The 20,459-nt window shown below is 36.2% G+C and overlaps 1 protein-coding gene across 1 annotated transcript in view; it reads right to left on the bottom strand.

Annotated features, from left to right (window-relative positions):
* The window catches only part of LOC140159135 (neuroendocrine convertase 1-like), a 41,595-nt gene extending 23,011 nt beyond the window's left edge, over nt 1-18,584 (bottom strand). Inside the window, exons 1-4 of the mRNA XM_072182491.1 lie at nt 18,302-18,584; nt 10,938-11,042; nt 6,269-6,364; nt 4,939-5,029 (exon numbers count right to left, since the gene is read on the bottom strand). Coding sequence (XP_072038592.1) covers nt 4,939-5,029; nt 6,269-6,364; nt 10,938-11,042; nt 18,302-18,466 — 457 coding nt within the window. The 5' untranslated portion in view covers nt 18,467-18,584. The remainder of the gene's footprint in view (nt 1-4,938; nt 5,030-6,268; nt 6,365-10,937; nt 11,043-18,301) is intronic.
* Between the last annotated feature and the right edge of the window lie 1,875 nt (nt 18,585-20,459).

The raw sequence follows: 20,459 nt of genomic DNA, 5'->3' as shown, positions 1-20,459 counted from the left end.
ATCCTTCAAAAACGTTTTGCTCGGAGACGTATTTTGTCCTTCACGTACGCCACTATGTGTTGCGGCCGACGGATTATGTTAACATGTGCAATTCTATACTATAGCCCAGTTCCATCCTTGATCTTCATCATATCATTTGAGACCCGTCACATCATTGATCCCTATTTCTTCATACTACACTAGTCAATGGTAACATATGCAATTTTATACTGTAGCCCAGTTACATCCTTGATCTTCATCTCATCATTTGAGACCTGTCACATCCTTGATCCCTATTTCTTCATACTATATACACTATTCAATGTTAACATATGTAATTCTATACTATAGCCCAGTCACATCCTTGATCATCATCCCATCATTTGATACCCGTCACATCCTTGATCCCTATTTCTTCATACTATATACACTATGCAATGTTAACATGTGCAATTCTATACTATAGCCCAGTTCCATCCTTGATCTTCATCTCATCATTTGATACCCGTCACATCCTTGATCCCTATTTCCTCATACTATAAACACTATTCAATGGTAACATATGCAATTCTATACTATAGCCCAGTCACATCCTTGATCATCATCCCATCATTTGATACCCGTCACATCCTTGATCCCTATTTCTTCATACTATATACACTATTCAATGTTAACATGTGCAATTCTATACTATAGCCCAGTTCCATCCTTGAGCTTCATCTCATCATTTGAGACCCGTCACATCCTTGATCCCTATTTCTTCATACTATAAACACTATTCAATGTTAACATATGTAATTCTATACTATAGCCCAGTTCCATCCTTGATCTTCATCTCATCATTTGAGACCCGTCACATCCTTGATCCCTATTTCTTCATACTATAAACACTATTCAATGTTAACATATGCAATTCTATATTATAGCCCAGTTCCATCCTTGATCTTCATCTCATCATTTGCTTGAGACCCGTCACATCCTTGATCCCTATTTCTTCATACTACACTTGTCAATGTTAACATGTGCAATTCTATACTACAGCCCAGTCACATCCTTGATCTTCATCTCATCTTTTGAGACCCGTCACATCCTTGATCCCTATTTCTTCATACTATAAACACTATTCAATGTTAACATATGCAATTCTATACTATAGCCCAGTCACATCCTTGATCTTCATCTCATCATTTGAGCCCCGCCACATCCTTGATCCTTATTTCTTCATACTACACTAGTCAATGTTAACATATGCAATTCTATACTATAGCCAAGTCACATCCTTGATCTTCATCTTATCATTTGAGCCCCGCCACATCCTTGATCCTTATTTCTTCATACTACACTAGTCAATGTTAACATATGCAATTCTATACTATAACCAAGTTCCATCCTTGATCTTCATCTCATCATTTGATACCCGTCACATCCTTGATCCCTATTTCTTCATACTATATACACTATTCAATGTTAACATGTGCAATTGTATACTATAGCCCAATTCCATCCTTGATCTTCATCTCATCTTTTGAGACCCGTCACATCCTTGATCCCTATTTCTTCATACTATAAACACTATTCAATGTTAACATATGCAATTCTATACTATAGCCCAGTCACATCCTTGATCTTCATCTCATCATTTGAGCCCCGCCACATCCTTGATCCTTATTTCTTCATACTACACTATTCAATGTTAACATGTGCAATTCTATACTATAGCCCAATTCCATCCTTGATCTTCATCTCATCTTTTGAGACCCGTCACATCCTTGATCCCTATTTCTTCATACTATAAACACTATTCAATGTTAACATATGCAATTCTATACTATAGCCAAGTCACATCCTGGATCTTCATCTCATCATTTGAGACCCGTCACATCCTTGATCCCTATTTCTTCATACTATAAACACTATTCAATGTTAACATGTGCAATTCTATACTATAGCCAAGTCACATCATTGATCTTCATCTTATCATTTGAGCCCCGTCACATCCTTGATCCTTATTTCTTCATACTATATACACTAGTCAATGTTAACATATGTAATTCTATACTATAGCCCAGTCACATCCTTGATCTTCATCTCATCATTTGAGCCCCGCCACATCCTTGATCCCTATTTCTTCATACTACACTAGTCAATGTTAACATATGCAATTCTATACTATAACCAAGTTCCATCCTTGATCTTCATCTCATCATTTGATACCCGTCACATCCTTGATCCCTATTTTTTCATACTACACTATTCAATGTTAACATGTGCAATACTATAGCCCAGTTACATCCTTGATCTTCATCATATCATTTGAGACCCGTCACATCCTTGATCCCTGTTTCTTCATACTACACTAGTCAATGTTAACATGTGCAATTCTATACTATAGCCCAGTTCCATCCTTGATCTTCATCTCATCATTTGATACCCGTCACATCCTTGATCCCTATTTCTTCATACTATAAACACTATTCAATGTTAACATATGCAATTCTATACTATAGCCCAGTCACATCCTTGATCTTCATCTCATCATTTGAGCCCCGCCACATCCTTGATCCCTATTTCTTCATACTACACTAGTCAATGTTAACATATGCAATTCTATACTATAACCAAGTTCCATCCTTGATCTTCATCTCATCATTTGATACCCGTCACATCCTTGATCCCTATTTTTCATACTACACTATTCAATGTTAACATGTGCAATACTATAGCCCAGTTACATCCTTGATCTTCATCATATCATTTGAGACCCGTCATATCCTTGATCCCTGTTTCTTCATACTACACTAGTCAATGTTAACATATGCAATTCTATACTATAGCCCAGTTCCATCCTTGATCTACATCTCATCATTTGAGCCCCATCACATCCTTGATCCCTATTTCTTCATACTATATACACTATTCAATGTTAACATATGCAATTCTATACTATAGCCCAGTTCCATCCTTGAGCTTCATCTCATCATTTGAGACCCGTCACATCCTTGATCCCTATTTCTTCATACTATAAACACTATTCAATGTTAACATATGTAATTCTATACTATAGCCCAGTTCCATCCTTGATCTTCATCTCATCATTTGAGACCCGTCACATCCTTGATCCCTATTTCTTCATACTATAAACACTTTTCAATGTTAACATATGCAATTCTATATTATAGCCCAGTTCCATCCTTGATCTTCATCTCATCATTTGAGACCCGTCACATCCTTGATCCCTATTTCTTCATACTACACTAGTCAATGTTAACATGTGCAATTCTATACTACAGCCCAGTCACATCCTTGATCTTCAACTCATCTTTTGAGACCCGTCACATCCTTGATCCCTATTTCTTCATACTATAAACACTATTCAATGTTAACATAATGCAATTCTATACTATAGCCCAGTCACATCCTTGATCTTCATCTCATCATTTGAGCCCCGCCACATCATTGATCCCTATTTCTTCATACTACACTAGTCAATGTTAACATATGCAATTCTATACTATAGCCAAGTCACATCCTTGATCTTCATCTTATCATTTGAGCCCCGTCACATCCTTGATCCTTATTTCTTCATACTATATACACTAGTCAATGTTAACATATGTAATTCTATACTATAGCCCAGTCACATCCTTGATCTTCATCTCATCATTTGAGCCCCGCCACATCCTTGATCCCTATTTCTTCATACTACACTAGTCAATGTTAACATATGCAATTCTATACTATAACCAAGTTCCATCCTTGATCTTCATCTCATCATTTGATACCCGTCACATCCTTGATCCCTTTTTTTTCATACTACACTATTCAATGTTAACATGTGCAATACTATAGCCCAGTTACATCCTTGTTCTTCACCATATCATTTGAGACCCGTCACATCCTTGATCCCTATTTCTTCATACTACACTAGTCAATGTTAACATGTGCAATTCTATACTATAGCCCAGTTCCATCCTTGATCTTCATCTCATCATTTGAGCCCCATCACATCCTTGATCCCTATTTCTTCATACTATACTAGTCAATGTTAACATATGCAATTCTATACTATAGCCCAGTTCCATCCTTGATCTTCATCTCATCATTTGAGACCCGTCACATCCTTGATCCCTATTTCTTCATACTACTAGTCAATGTTAACATCTGCCATTCTATACTATAGCCCAGTCACATCTTCATCTCTTTATTTGAGCCCCGTCATATCCTTGATCCCTTGTCCTTCATATGACACTAGTTACTGTAAGCATCTGCAAATCTATACTATAGTCCAGTTATATCCATGATCTTCATATCTTCATTTGAGCCCCGTCACGTCCTTGATCTTTATTTCTTCATGTTACTACTACTAGTCAATGTTAACATCTGCCATTCTATGCTATAGCCCAGTCACATCCTTGATCTTCATCTCTTTATTTGAGCCCCGTCACATCCTTGATCCCTATTCCTTCATACTACACAAGTCAATGTTAACATCTGCAATTTTATACTAAAGCCCAGAGGAATACTGTGGTCGAGATGAAGAATTTTATTGAGTTTAACGATTTAGGCTATTTTAACGTCATGTCAGGCGTGATATTTTGGTGTGGTAGATTTAGAAAAAACATTAAACAGCGGAAAAAACTGAAATTTACCCAGTGCGGCGATTTTACTAATGCGAGCTTTGAGACGAACTTTAATTAAATTCAGATGGCCTATAATTGAAGACCGAAATAAAAAGACTAGTTTGCGTATGACGTCCTGTCAACCAGACCAAAAATGCTGTACTGCGAATGTCAGGAACCATCACATCGCGCCTTTGCCCTGACCATGCTGACGTCAGACGCAAGCTAGTCTTTTAATTCGGTATTCAATTATAATGAAGGAACAAAGATGCAAAATAATTTGTAACTAATGATAAAAATGGAATTTTCTGAATCATTATTTAATTGTATAGGTTCTTACCATCATCTAAAACGGACACGACGACGCCTTTGCCAGTTATACCACGATTCCACACGGGGACCACATTCATGCTATGTTTCCGTGAATCTCTCTGAATTAAGAGTAAATCAAGTTAACTGAAATTTTAAGAAGTCTACAAATTCAATATAATTATAGAGTTACTTGCATGACTTTAGCGGGCTATTTTGAAGCAGTCACAGTTGCACATGCAGGTACTTCTTTTGAAAGTCCTAAACAAGGTATAGCAGTCGCTGATCATATCTTAAAATCCTGTCCATAAAAATGAACCAAAATTACGCACAGGATAATTTCAATACTCTACTCTAAACACATGTCAGTAACCAAGCAGTTGTCCAACAGCAAAATACACTGACACGGAACAGCTTCCTGGACCACATTCACAGGCAATTAATTGGCACCCACCAAAAGAAATCGATGAGAATGCGTACAAGATCCTTACACAGGTGATAATTATTTCCAAAGAGTAAGTGGAATAGTGTGTAACAGAGCTGCTTCTGCTTTTCACACACTTTCTTCAAGAACCCGGTCTTGTTCCACTCTATTCCATTTACTCAAAGATTTCTTGTGTTGGGTGCCAACTATTGGGCTGTGCATGTGGTCCAAGAAGCTGTTCCATGTCAGTGCATCGTGCTGTTGTGTCAGTTGGACAACTGTTTTGTTACTGACCAATGTTTAGAGTAGTTGAAGTAATCCTGTGTGCAATTTTGATTCATTTTTATGGACAGGATTTTAAGATATGATCTTGTGAAAAATTAGAAGGATCTTTTTGAGCCCAGTTTAGAACACAGATAACCTCTATAATGGAGCACTATTATACTCTATAGTATAAGTGTTAAAAGCACATACATTCCATCAATTTATCTTTACTCTTTCTTTTCACTAATTATATTTATTCCTTTTTTCACCAATGAGTTATTCCAGATGATATACGTACACCCTTATGGAAGACATGACCTTGGGTGCAGATTACAAATGGAGTCACTCATTCAGGTAGCCTCAATTGAAATTCACACCCCCTGTGTGGAAGATTAAAGTCATGTCTTCCATAGGGGTGTGTGGGGGTGGGTGTGTGGTTTTCAATTGACCTTTTCGGTAAACCCCATAAGCCTTTGTGAGTACACCTGAGAACTTGTCATTTGACGTCACGCCGACTTGCAATGCGCAGTAACGATGTCCGATAAATGATGTTCGCATCGGCACAGATCGGCATGACGTAAAATGAAGAGTTCTCAGGTGTACTCGCAAAGGCTTATGGGATTTACCGAAATGGTCAATAGCCTAATAAAAGAAACAAAATCCTCCAGCTCACCAAGTACCATTGGTCGTCCCATCTTGGATCATCAAATTTCTTGTCTTCTTCACGTTTTTCTCTGACTAGTGAAATTTGCTGCTTATGCCATTCCACCTTGAACATATTATAACAAATAAAAAAAAATCAGTAAGAAAAGAGAGAGATTAGAACAGTGGTGCACATCATTTAGGTCTACGGCTCCCATCCAATCATAATGGTTTTCCATTCCATGGTCAACAATGCACAAATCAAAGACAGATAAGATAAGAGACATAATTATTACGGCATTTAAGGTCAATCATTTAAAACGTGCAGTATTTATTTAAAAAACTTTTATGTTCTAAAAAATTGATATAGCCATGAAAACGGGTATTTACAGCAATTCGGTTTTATGACAAATCCAAAAAGTCCCAACCGCTGCCCATAAATGTGACCGTCCACCACAAATGAGCCGTAAAGTCGAGCCCCGGTCAATTTAGTTTTATTTCGTGTTTAGAAAATATATATCATAAGCTTTAAACGATATCCAGAAGCGGGGTTATGGTTTGTTGAACGTTGGTACTTCAACAAAATGGTACCTTATGTCGGTTCTCCATGTGTCTCTTTTTCCACATTGCTGGTAATAAATATCAAACAGTCATAATTGGCGGTCATTTCAAATCATTCCCAAGTCAACGAGGTTCAGGAATGTCCTCTCATTGTTAATTGTTAGGTATTACCTAGATAAAATACAATGCTTTGTAACCCGCCAGTTGCACATGATTTAGCCAAGCAAACAAAAACATAGGTAGAAGCTTATCATCCTCTTCAACAATAGGATTATTGATTGGTTTAAAAGGTGTTTGACTGGCACTATCAAAATGAGATACATGTAGCACCAACTTGAGGTACCTATGAATACGAGCTTCATGCACATTTGACACTGTAACTCAGAATACAATTTGTCGACTTTACAGCTGGTTTGTGCATGGTGGACGGTCACAAATTTGCATGCAGGGTCGAATAAGCATTCAAATATACGGTATACGTATAAATCATTATATAGCACTCATCATTAATTTTGTTTTCGTGTTTGCAGAAATTGCTGATTTTCCTATGGATATAGATTGTAAACTTGGCATATAAGTTATAAATAGTAATTTCCTGTCATATTTGGGAAAGAAATCTGGTGGAATCGAATGTTTAAGATATTTTGTGTACAATGTCAAGGATTTTTCAGTATCGTGAAGACGCACTCACATTATTACGTCATAGCGATGCATTTCTCTGTGATACTCTGTAGAGCGTCATATTTATGTGTGGGGAATGTTTGTACTTATTTTGGTATCCCTGGATGGAGGAGTCCTATAGCTATACTATCATGACTATGCATTGGTGTCAAATATAGCAGGACATTTAAAGGGTGGGTATGAACGTTTGGACAGTATTTATTGTGGGACATTAGAGCACACCAGACATATCGAATTGCATTCTGAATACGAAGAATGTCCTTCTGATATCAAATAATTTTGATTTTTTGAAATTCCAAAACACCAAAAAAATTAGGTCTTTTGGGGAAAAAATCCATATCTTCAATATGAAAGGTCAAAATTTTCAATTGATCGTCGGCTTTTCCTCCCAGCTACATACACTTTAAGAATATATCATTAGATTTATAAAATTTACTTCGAGGACTGTTATATATCAAAATGTGAAAAATATCAAATTTTAAGTCATAAAATTTGTATTATATCGTGAATTTCAAAAATGAAAATTATTTGATATCAGAAAGACATTCTTCGTATTCAGAATGCAATTCGATATGTCTGATGTACTCTCATGTCCCACAAATAATGTCGAGACGCTCAAAACGCTCATTACAGATCCCTTAATACAGAAAATCCGCGGGTTTCAGCTAGATCTACCTATTTTGTACAGTTAGGCTAAGTACTATGATTCGTCTCTTTGCTAAATTCATTAATCGCAGTTTGGTGCAATTCGACAAATCCAAATTTCGATATCTACGTCGGGGAGAGTGTATTTTCCATTAATTTGTGATGGAAATAAAAGATCACCTAAAACATAGTCAGAAGCATGCATCAACTCAATTTGCTCAAACTTCTCGATTCGTCACTCTGCCGAATTCGGCAAAACTATAGAGAGATTGCGATTTCCAAACGTACATCGAACGTACGTGGAATCTATTCAAAATCCCGTCACAGGAGAGTGATTTTGAATAGATTCCACGTACGTTCGATACGTACGCTTGGAAATCGCAATCTCTAAAAAAACACACAGCCTTAATTTCCTATTCATAAACGTGTAGGCCTAAATGTGTGACTACACTACAATTTTTCAGCACGTTTTATGATCATGATACACGTATACACTGCGGATACTTGTAATATTGACCTATTTTCATTTCATTTTATTTGTTTTTTATTCAAGTTAATATGAGTTACCTGTGGAACGTGTGGCCGGCCGGCGTTCTACAAACCTAATTTTGAAACAAGGCTCGCGTATACATAATATTGTGCATCCTTGGTTTAGAGTGCTGATTTCCTATTAAATGTTTATATTATATTTAATGCAGTAACGGTAAAATACCCGGGTGTAAATATCATTGTATATGAAAGTATCTATTTCTATTTTCTTAAATAGGCTAATACACTTCTCGAGAGCGAGGACATGGTACCATTTGCTTACTTTGTGTTAATCTAAATTAATTCAAACTGTGTCAAAACAATCGGTGTATAAATCAAATCGATGCATAATAGAAATTGAGCAAAAAATGAGTACAATATATACTGTATGTAAATTGCCAAATGTTCACAGGGCAGCTACTGCATTTTCTGGCACTGTGCAGTCGTTTTTAGAACCTTTTTGTCCTCTATGTGGAACCCTCATCAAAATGGTTCTACATTGGTTTTAAAGAGCCTAGGTTCTTTAAAGAACCCCTTCAGATTGGCGTGAACCCTCTCAGAGTATAGCTGAGAACCAAGAACACGGTTGTTTGATGGCATTTAAAACTGAGTCATTTCAAAGAAAAGTTGAACAATGATGGCGCTATTTATCTAAAATCTTGTTTGCATCTTTACAAGGGGTAGACATTTTAAATGGTATTAGAACATCAGCAAATAGACTGACAAATGACAAGGGAATATTCAAAAAACTTTTTATCATGAAATGTAAGGTATAACTCATATTATTTGGCCAATTTAAATTTAAAATGTAAATAGCGCCCTCATTTTTGACACAAATGTACAATTTATAGAATTAAAATTACCACCAAAAAGCAAAGATGAATAATTTGATATTTAAACATGAAGCTGTTAGTATTATTCAGGTCTAAAACTGAACATTATAATAATGTTTTGTTAGTTAGAAAATTAATAAATGATCACATCAAACAACCGTGAGAAATAACACTCGTAATATTACCATAAAAGTACTATTTGCCAAAATGGTTGTAAACTAAATTCTGCAAAGCTTCTTTAAAGCTCAAAACGGTTCTTCAAAGAAGCAAAATTGGTTTTAGAGCTTACATGTATGTTTTAGTTCTTTATAAAATCATTTTTGAAGGGTTCTGTAACAATGACAAATAGGTTCTAGTTTGAACCTTTATATATTACACACTTTTTATCTTTGAATCACCGTGTAGCACCACACGTACACGATTTACTACACCATGTCATTTCATATCATTTCAACAAGCGCCTTATGGAAAAACAACAACAATATCATGTTCGACGACGTCCTATAAACGAAAGTTTATAAATTGGTTTTAGAGCTTATATGTATGTTTTAGTTCTTTATAAAATCATTTTTTGAAGGGTTCTGTAACAATGACAAATAGGTTCTAGTTTGAACCTTTATATATTACACACTTTTTATCTTTGAATCACCGTGTAGCACCACACGTACACGATTTACTACACCATGTCATTTCATATCATTTCAACAAGCGCCTTATGGAAAAAAAAAAATATCATGTTCGACGACGTCCTATAAACGAAAGTTTATAAATTGGTTTTAGAGCTTATATGTATGTTTTAGTTCTTTATAAAATCATTTTTAGAAGGGTTCTGTAACAATGACAAATAGGTTCTAGTTTGAACCTTTATATGTTACACACTTTTTATCTTTGAATCACCGTGTAGCACCACACGTACACGATTTACTACACCATGTCATTTCATATCATTTCAACAAGCGCCTTATGGAAAAAACAAACAATATCATGTTCGACGACGTCCTATAAATGAAAGTTTATAAATTGGTTTTAGAGCTTATATGTATGTTTTAGTTCTTTATAAAATCATTTTTAGAAGGGTTCTGTAACAATGACAAATAGGTTCTAGTTTGAACCTTTATATTTTACACACTTTTTATTTTTTAACCACCGTGTAGCACCACACGTACACGATTTACTATACCATGTCATTTCATATTATTCCAACAAGCACCTTATGAAACAAACCATAATTAATTATGTATGAGTCGATGACGCGACGTCCTATAAATGGAAGTCCGTTCGAAACGCTAAAACGAAAGTGTAAAATGTTGAAAATTCCAACCCGATAGGCCAACTTCGACCGATATCTCAACTAGTTTTTTACAAACGTAAATCGGATTTTTTAACCCCCTCCCAGTAACGAAAGGACTTTCGTTTATAGGACATCATCGAACTTTTGGTTTGGTCCCTTACCTTCGGGTCATCATTCAGCGATTTGATGTGAGTATCTGCGCTACGTTTGGATCGTGTAGGAATAGATTGTTGCTTGAAGAGGTAATAGTCCACTAATGTTCCGATCTATATAAAGAGTAAATTATATAAAACCAATTACGATATACAGGGTGTCCCAAAAACCTCTTTCCCACTTTGAACCATGACATCTCTCACAGGTATTATCGTATAAAGAAGATCCAAAGACATATTATAAAAGCGCAAACTTGTACAATTATTTTGATAGCCAACTTGACATAATTTTCTTTTTCATTTAATTCATTTGTAGCTCAATTAACCTTTAAAAGCACGGATATCAACTTTTATTAAAGTCAGAAATGTTTGTTGTGGATTGATTGATTACCATATTTAATTATTTGATTTGGCCTTCTGACGTTTAAATTCGGTCCGGTCACTAGAGTTTCTCAAAACAGATGCAAAACAAGCAACTACCTAATTAATCGTGTTGACCGGACCATCGTCCTGTATGTATACACTTCGAAGTTTAGGCACTACAGTTATATTTTAAGAATTTTATTTAAGACTAGGAAACGTCATCAAATCAAAGAAAATGGTTCATTTTGCTCAATTTAATTATGTTTCCTTTAGTGACTTATTTTGATGCAATGAAAAGCTGCCCTATTAAAGCAATCTTGCACTCCAACAGAAATATTAGAAGTAGAAACTCTAACATAAAATTAAGATAATTTTTGAGATGGTGCTAAATTAGACATTATGTCGTACATTTTATTCATCGTTTGGTGACCAGCAATATTAAAACTCATGCTAATATGTGACCATCCATCTCAAACCGCTCGTAAAGTCGGCAAATTGTATTTCGAGTTACAGTATTGTATTGTATTCATATTTACCTAATGTTTGTCCTACATGTTACTCATGTTAGTGTTAGTCAAACGCCAATCTTTAATCCTATTGTTGAAGAGGATAATAAGCTTATACTTATGTATAGAGTTAGCAAATAGCTCTAGTCTTTGTTTGCTTTGGCCAAATCCTGTTTAAGTGGTGGGTTAACTAAGGGAACAAATCAAAAGATCGATGACGTCCTATAAACGAAACTAGTTTCGTTTAGGGGGAGGGGGTAAAAAAACTCGATTACGTTTGTACAAAAACATCGGTCTGAAGAATGTGTCATTATTATTATTATGTCAAAATTGTCAACATTTCATTATAACGTTTCTGGCAGGGAGGGAGGGGTTCGGCCGAGAAACGAACCTAGTTACGTTTATAGGACGTCATCTATCTTTTGGTTTGTTCCCTAACAATCTACAATGAGAGGACATTCCTGAACCTCGTTGACTTGAGGATGATTAACCGCCAATTATGACAATTTGATATGTAATACCAGCGATGTGGAAAAAGAGAAATATTGTATAACACCAAAATAATGTACCGGGGGTACCCTTTTACTGAAGGAGCAAAGTTTAACAAGCCATAACTCCGCTTTTGGATATTGTTTGAAGTCAAATGATATATTTTCTAAACACGGAGAAGAAAACGAAATTGTCCAGGGGCCGACTTTCCGAGCGTTTCGACGTGGACGGTCACATATTTTAAGAAAGAGGACGCTAAAGCGTCTTATTTTTTTGTGAGTGAACCAGTAACAATTCACAAGCAGACTTACATGCTGTAATATTTTATGTATGTTTTTATTATAACATTTGCTGAGGAGAACGCCCTCAAAAACATTTTAAATTCTGGTTTTTACACGATTGTAATGTACTTTAGTCAATAAAGATATTCTGCAAAATTCAAGACTTTAGGTGCTGTAGTTTTGTTAAAATCCGATATTTTGAATAAAACGCCGGTTTATTACGATGGAAATATTATTCGAACACGTATGCACAGTACGTACACGGCGTGCGGGATACACATACACACACACCCAGAGGATCGTACCGTATTACAACCGCAGGAGTAACATGCATGGGCGCTAGTAGTAAATTCCAATTTTCTATGCTTTACCTCACTTGTTCGGCTCAAAATTAAAAGGGGACATATCGAGAGTAAAAGCTAACATTTTATGGGAAAAAAATACTAATTTATTTTTACAGAAATGTTATAATATGGCTTTAATTATGCGATAAAAATGTGTCTATCATTATTTGAATCTAACATTGACAAGAAAATTGGTCAAGTTTTAATAGGTATCAAAACAATTTAAGTGTCCTCTTTACAGAAATTCATACATATTGTTCATAAGCAGTGCCGCCGACAAGGGGTGCTAAGGGGGTGCCTTACCCCCGGGCCCGGGGTCCTAGGGGCTAGTAAAAATAAAGAAAACATACAGAAATGGACCCATAAAAGCAAAGAAAAGACCCCTCAGGGGGCCGTGCGTTCATTTTACCCCTGGGCCCGTAATGGCTCTCGGCGGCACTGTTCATAAGATAAATGTGTATAAGTGGTGCAGCATTTTAAAATGCTAAAGGAACCTTTGGGACACCCTGTACATTAACCTATAAATAAGACACATTCAAAAACTTCCTTTCGAAGCATAAGTAGCAATCTACTATTGTATTGACTAGCCTAAGCACTCCCGATGCCAGATAATGACAGCAATATTTTTGGGGATTATACATGTTAGAAATGGCCAAACGAAACATAGGCTAATCCAAATTATTTAGTTGGAACTAACTGGCAATAAAAGTCAAATTTTAATATTTTTGAAAATAAGAGTACAAAACATGGACACATAATTATTTTTCTTTTTACAACAAAATGTACTTTTGGTTTACCTGGTTTAGGCTTAATGTTGAAAGGGGATAATAATTTCACCCCTTCCTATAACCGCGCCCCCCCCCCCCCACCCACACACACACACACAACGTAGTGTAGTCTTTGCAATATGGCCGTGAAGCATTATTACAAATGTGATGTTACACCTGCGTTTTCTAATATGGCACGCCCACAGTGACAAAACCCTATTGGAACTATTTTTGGGACCCGTTTATGTGCAGTACCGCATGCAGTATAGTACTTCACACTTCCGCTTATTGCACATATGTGATGCGATCAAGCAAAATCAGTCGGAACTCGGAAATATTGATTTTGAGATATAGCCAAACAAAGGCAATATTTCCTTTTGTTTCCTATTGTTTTGGAAGCGTTTTAATTGCTCATATCTTTGGAACTGGTTGTTCAATTTCAATGGGGGTTTCTGCAAAATCCAGGTTTGTAAATCCTTTTTACTATCCGACTGATTTTGCTTGATCGCATCACATATAGCTGTTGGTTTTAATACCTGCCTATTGAGAAACTCACCGATGAAAAAAAAATCACCGAGAAAAAACAATAGAACCCAAAAATCGATAATCACCTGCCGCGTCTCAAAAACGTCGTTTGTGGTCATCTCATTCTCTGTTTAGTATTATTTTCCTCGGAGATTTTTTTCTTCTTAATATGGTTTTGACCACTGTGGCGTTCCATAGAAATATTATTTTTGTAGCTTTGTATGTTTTGTTTTTCGTGGTGTGAATTAATCTGCACTCTCTATCTATGTTCTTCTAATCTGTTCTCCCTACCGTACGTTTCTTTATCACAGTGAGGCCGCTGCTTGTATCGTGGTGGTTATGCTTAAATACCTCACTGTTTGGACCGTGCAGCTCCAAAGGACCCCTCTATAATTGACCAAAACAGAGCGCTGAAAAATCCTTGATTTTGATATTTTAATCATTTCAGCTAACCCCCAAATTCAAATTTTCCATTCCTTCATTACGGCTTTTTCTTCGCAGGCGATAGCCAAGAAAGACCATTGATTTTAAATTGATAGTTCGCACTTGGTACTTGTTACTTGGTATTGGTAACCTCCAAAAATCTCCTTGAAGAAGTTTAAACTGGAGGCTCGCGAGGGTGGATTAGTTTTTGTTTAGAGCTGGGTCTTGCAGGAGAGATGACTTGAACTTGAAGGGGTCTGGTTGCGCAACAGTTGACTGCTGAAGCTTGTTCCATGTCTTAATGGTGCGCGGAAAAAATGAGTTCGCATACACGTCGGTAGTTCGAGTCGGGATTACAAACTGGTTTGAGTGGCCTCTTCTGCAACGGTCTGATTTTGGCTCGGTGAATTTTTGGTAGTCTATGTCCAGAAGATCATTTTGCATTTTGTAAAATGATGTTAATCTGTGTGCTTCACGTCTGGTCTTCAGGGACTCCCATTGAAGAGTGTTGAGCAGCTGGGTAACACTGGTATCTCTGCCATAAGTGTTGGTAACAAAACGGGCGGCTTGTCGCTGCACTCTTTCCAAGTAGGCGATGTTTTTAGATGTGTAGGGATCCCATGATGCTGCAGCGTACTCCAGGTGAGGACGCACCAAAGTACAATACAACTTCTCTTTGACGGAGGAAGAGCAATGATGGAAATTTCTTCTGAGGAAATTTAGGACGCCAATACCTCTGCCAGCAGCATAATGGGTCTGCTTGTTCCATCGGAGATCTTTTTCAATGTGGATACCTAGGTATTTGGTGTGGTTTGTTTCCTCTAATTTGACTCCAGTGATGCTATAAGAAGTGGTGCCTGGGCTTCTCTTCCTGGAAACACGTATTGTTTCACATTTAGTTGGGTTAAATTTCATTCCCCAATCTTCAGATCACTGAACCATGGTATTAAGGTCTTCTTGGAGTGCATCTTCGTCGGCAGATGAATTTATAGGTCGATAAAGGAGGCAGTCGTCTGCAAATAACCTGGTTGTACTTGAAACGCTATTGTGAATGTCCTTTATATGCAATAAGAAGAGATGAGGGCCTAGCACCTACAAAAGACCCGCTTTTCTTTTTACAAGGCTATTCAATGTCAGGAACGACTATACTGCAGTCTCACATTTGTAATCGAAAAAGACTATAATTATACAACGTGCTATGTAATAGAGGTGTGTCTGTGGGGGTGTAAAGGGGGGGGGGGAAGTGTGACATTTACATATACGAATGAACCAAATAATGCCGATTTTTTTTTTATATACAAGGCTATACAAACTAAAGAAAGTCTAATAAGAAAGGCAAATATAAAGGCCGAACATCTCTATATCAGTTCGGGGGCACTCATAATTCGCGGACGTCTCTGATATCAAATACTCTTGAAGCGTCATGTCACATAAAAGTATCATATTTCAGAGACGTCTCATAAATCACATACAGGCAGATATTTGCTAAACATAGGAAAACTTATTCTAATACACTCAGCTTCGTTCCGATGTGCTGCAACGAGTGCCCAGCTGTCAACAAAGCTCGACGTATGTGATATCACAGACGTCATATGTGAAATCACTGACCCGTCTTTGAAATCAGAGACGTCCGTGAATTACGAGTGCCCCAGAACTGATATAATACAACGAGTCAACGAAAGTCCCTTGAGTCCGTAAGTTTCTAACGTAAGTGATAACACTAGCAGTATTAATGCTTTTTTTGTATTCTGTAAGCTTCTAATCGCCTCTTGGGTGTGAAAGGTAAGTGGTAAAAGAAAGAGATGAGAAAAAAATGCTTGAAACCACAATAACAAAGACGACAATAAAGCCATATATAGCTGTATAAAAACAATATAGGAGAGACATGCGTCAATTAGTAAAAACTTCACCTTCCAAAAGCAAAACCCAACAACAACGACAACGTGATAATGTATGCACACGGTGCAAGGCTAAAGCCATTGCGGTCTTATAATATAGGCCTAATTGGTTCATTTTGTTCAAACCTGATTGTTTTGGCATATTTGTAATGTTTACATGCATGTCCCATGTCCCAACTAAATGGAATTAGCCAAATGTGTTATTTGTCAGGTCAACAGAGCAATTTGGACATAATTTCATACCGTAAAAACTCGATAGTTAGCATATGTGCTTACTATCGAGCGCCTTTAAAACGTGCAAATATGAAGAGCCCATCCACAAAAGTGTAAAGGGTTTTGAGCAAATCATCGATACACATGTACTTACATTCGAACAAGTAAACCTGCAAATGTGTGTCTCAACCCCATTTAGCTCAGTTGGTAAAGCGCCGGACTTTGGTATATACAATTTCATGTTTTCAAAAGCGCTCGATAGTAAGCACATATGCTAACTATGGAGTTTTTACGGTATTCAGACATAAAGAACCTCATAGAACTCCACGTTATAAACGCCCAGTGGGTTTTTTCACTTTACTTTCTTATTTCAGCTTATTGGACAAAAACCTTTATTGACAGTTATTACTAATACAGCATTTTTGAGTAAAGAATAACAAAATTAAAATTTGATGGAAATCGTTATGACTTTAAGTAGTGACTCAGTCATGGGCATATTAGAAACACATGTTACTAGAATTGTGACCACAGATCACACAAAACAACAACAACAACAGCAATAACGCCAATATTCTAACCAGTCTGATAATTTATTTGAAACCTATTTTTGCTTTAGTGGATATAATCAGTCAAGTTAAATCTGCGAATGGTAGTGAGCTTTGGCAAAAATTGCATTGATCATTTCATAGCGAGCGTGTATAGAAGGATTCATATATCACAGATATACCCTTGTAGGTCCCGTGGTTCTTGAGTTATGTTGTAAAGAGGGCTGAAACAACATCATCTTTGTAAAACGAACATAACCAGATGATAACTCATTAACAACAATAAATCAAGCAAGTTTTCAAATATATGATTCGTAAGCTGAACTTCTGCAAAACATCAAGGTGTTATTTTTCAATATTTTATTTCATTTGTATTTAGACAATGAAAATTGATCTTTTTGGCTGCCTCGACCAACAATACTTAGTCAACCATTTGATGTTTTGCAAAAGTTCCTTCTACAAATCATATACTTTGAAAACTTGCTTGATTTATTGTTGTTAATGAGTTATTTTACAAAAGTGTTGTTGGTTCAGCCCTCTTTACAACATAACTCAACAACCACAGGACCTACAAAAGTATATCTGTGATATTTGAATTCTTCTACACATTCGCTATGAAATGATCAATGCAATTTGTGCATTTCACTACCAACCGCAAAATGCTGCATGTGAACAACCAAATTGCAACAGTTTAAAATAGTTGCTTACCTTTAGTTTATATTTCACCAACAAGGCTCAAAATTACAGCTAGACATCGGTCAAGTATCGCCATGTTACAACTTACCCGAGGGCCGGGCGTCTACAAATCTTAACTGCTGAACCCCAATGGATAAAAAATGCCAAATGCGGGCATGGTTGAATCCAGAAATGATGCAAGATGGTTAAAGTGGTGTTTGTTAGCCTGATATCCATATATAGGTACAAAATTAACTATACAATACTGCAACAACAACAACAACAACAACAACGACAATAACAACAACAACAACAACAACACTAACAACTCACTATTTAATTACCTTATCTATATATTCAAATCCATGTCGACCAGCTACTTCTTTGGCTACCAAATGTCCACCAAGTACCTTAACAGCAAATTCATTGGTATAAAGTCCGTCACCTTGCTTTGAAGATAAAATAAATCCAAGTGAATTCGACAGGAGTAAAGCGTAAAATAGATACATTCCAATGGAATTAATAAAACATACGTTTTATTAATTTATAAATTCTTAAAATGGTGGATAATCCTTTGCAAGATATCATAGCATTAACTTCAGGAATGTTACTTCCAAAACATATCGGAGAGCCAGTTATCGTAAAAACTTTCAAAATAGAAAACTATTGTCCGTGTCGAATTATTAAAGATGATGAAACGCAAATTAACAGAATAAGTATAGCCAATTTAAACAGAGAGTACTGTACAAAAATATCATAAAATTATATTTAATGTTGAGGTAATGAACCAATATGATTTATGATATGCAGCTGTCTATTTCTAATATTTGTACCTTATACCATAAAAAAAATCTTTCACAAAATTCAAATTATGATTTTAAAGATATATATTGTACCACCTTTCAATTATTTAGAGTATATTACAATAACAGATTAATTCCCTGTAAAAATCTTTGTCGAAATAGATTTTATAAAGAAAATGAAATTAAACAGATTACGCCATACAAACTGCTTTATTTTCATCGCAGTATAAAATAGTAAACGATGATATCAGGGTAGGCGGATGTGACTTTGTTTTGCTCTAATCGAACGAAAAGACATTAACGGCATCACGGCACCTGTTGCATTTACACGATTAAAGGCAAGAATAGGTATAGGGGATGACACTAAATCACGGTTTTTCTATTAGCAACGCATATCTATGACGAATTCTGTTGGTTTGCTATCTACAAAGTGAGGCAAGCTTTCGATTGGTTATGAATAATTCCCCGGGAATAATTCCAATTAAACTCTTACTTGGTCATTGTATTGAGGTCCCCACATAAAGGTGTCGTAAGTTTAGTGAATCGTACCTGTTACCTGTTGAAGAGAGTAAAACGCCCTCTAGCAAGGTCATACCCTCCGGAAATGAGTTAAACTCCCGGGTCAAACTGCTATAATAATCCCATCAGGCACCAGTGATTTGTTTTTCAATTATGCGAATTTGACGCAGGAATGACTTTTTGTAAATGTCGAAATTAGGACTTGCTATCAATAATACGAAGGAAATGCGTGACACGGTATGACATATGAAATAGAAGTAGTATTTGGTCACGAAAACATTTGACACCTGACGTCACTTCCATCATGGCGCTATATTCGACTAGTTGTTCGTATTTGTGTCCTCGTGTGATAAAAACCCCGATAAAAACTAACCAGGCTTAAGGGGGTACTACACCCCTCGATAAATTTGTGTCTATTTTTGCATTTTTCTCAAAAACTAATAAAACAGTGGTAACCAAAGTTATGTATATTATAGGGGCAAGGAATCCAATTACTACACTGGAATTTCAGTGACCCAAGACAAGCGATTTGTTATTTATAATAAGAAATAAGGTACCGCTATGATGTACCTCGTTTCCTATCATATATACTGAACCGCTTGTCTTGAGTCACTGAAATTTCAGTATAGTAATTGGATTCCTTGCCCCCAATAATATACATAACTTTTGTTACCAGTGTGTTATTATTTTTTGAGAAAAATGCAAAAATAGTCGCAAATTTACCACAGGGGTGTAGTACCCCCTTAATGGTGATAGCCTGTCAGCATATTATTGTTTTTAAAAGTATGTACAAAAAACATCATAAATATGCCACTTAAATAACAGTTGACACATGCTAATTAGGAAATGTCAGATCCCGACTTTAATAATCCTTGGCAGATCTTTTAATGTTATGGGGGGGTTCTAGTGGAAACAAGTGGGCACGAGATAAAAAGGGAATCAATTAAAATCAACCCTCAGTGGCGCACAATAATTTATAGTTCGTATTAAATCTATTTTATTATTAACTTGACCATTAAAATCTGCACGGCATATTTTAGGATAAATTCTGACTTCAAAAAAGCGCATTTCGCATTTTATTCATCATGCCACCTACAGAAAACAAAACGCATTATGTTTTTGTACAGATGCATTACAGATGCTTTACACTCGTAGATTGACGTATTAATATGAGTGTTTT

Source organism: Amphiura filiformis, chromosome 8, assembly GCF_039555335.1.
Source record: "Amphiura filiformis chromosome 8, Afil_fr2py, whole genome shotgun sequence".
Taxonomy (NCBI): Eukaryota; Metazoa; Echinodermata; class Ophiuroidea; order Amphilepidida; family Amphiuridae; genus Amphiura; species Amphiura filiformis.
This window is presented reverse-complemented; position numbering and strand designations above follow the sequence as displayed.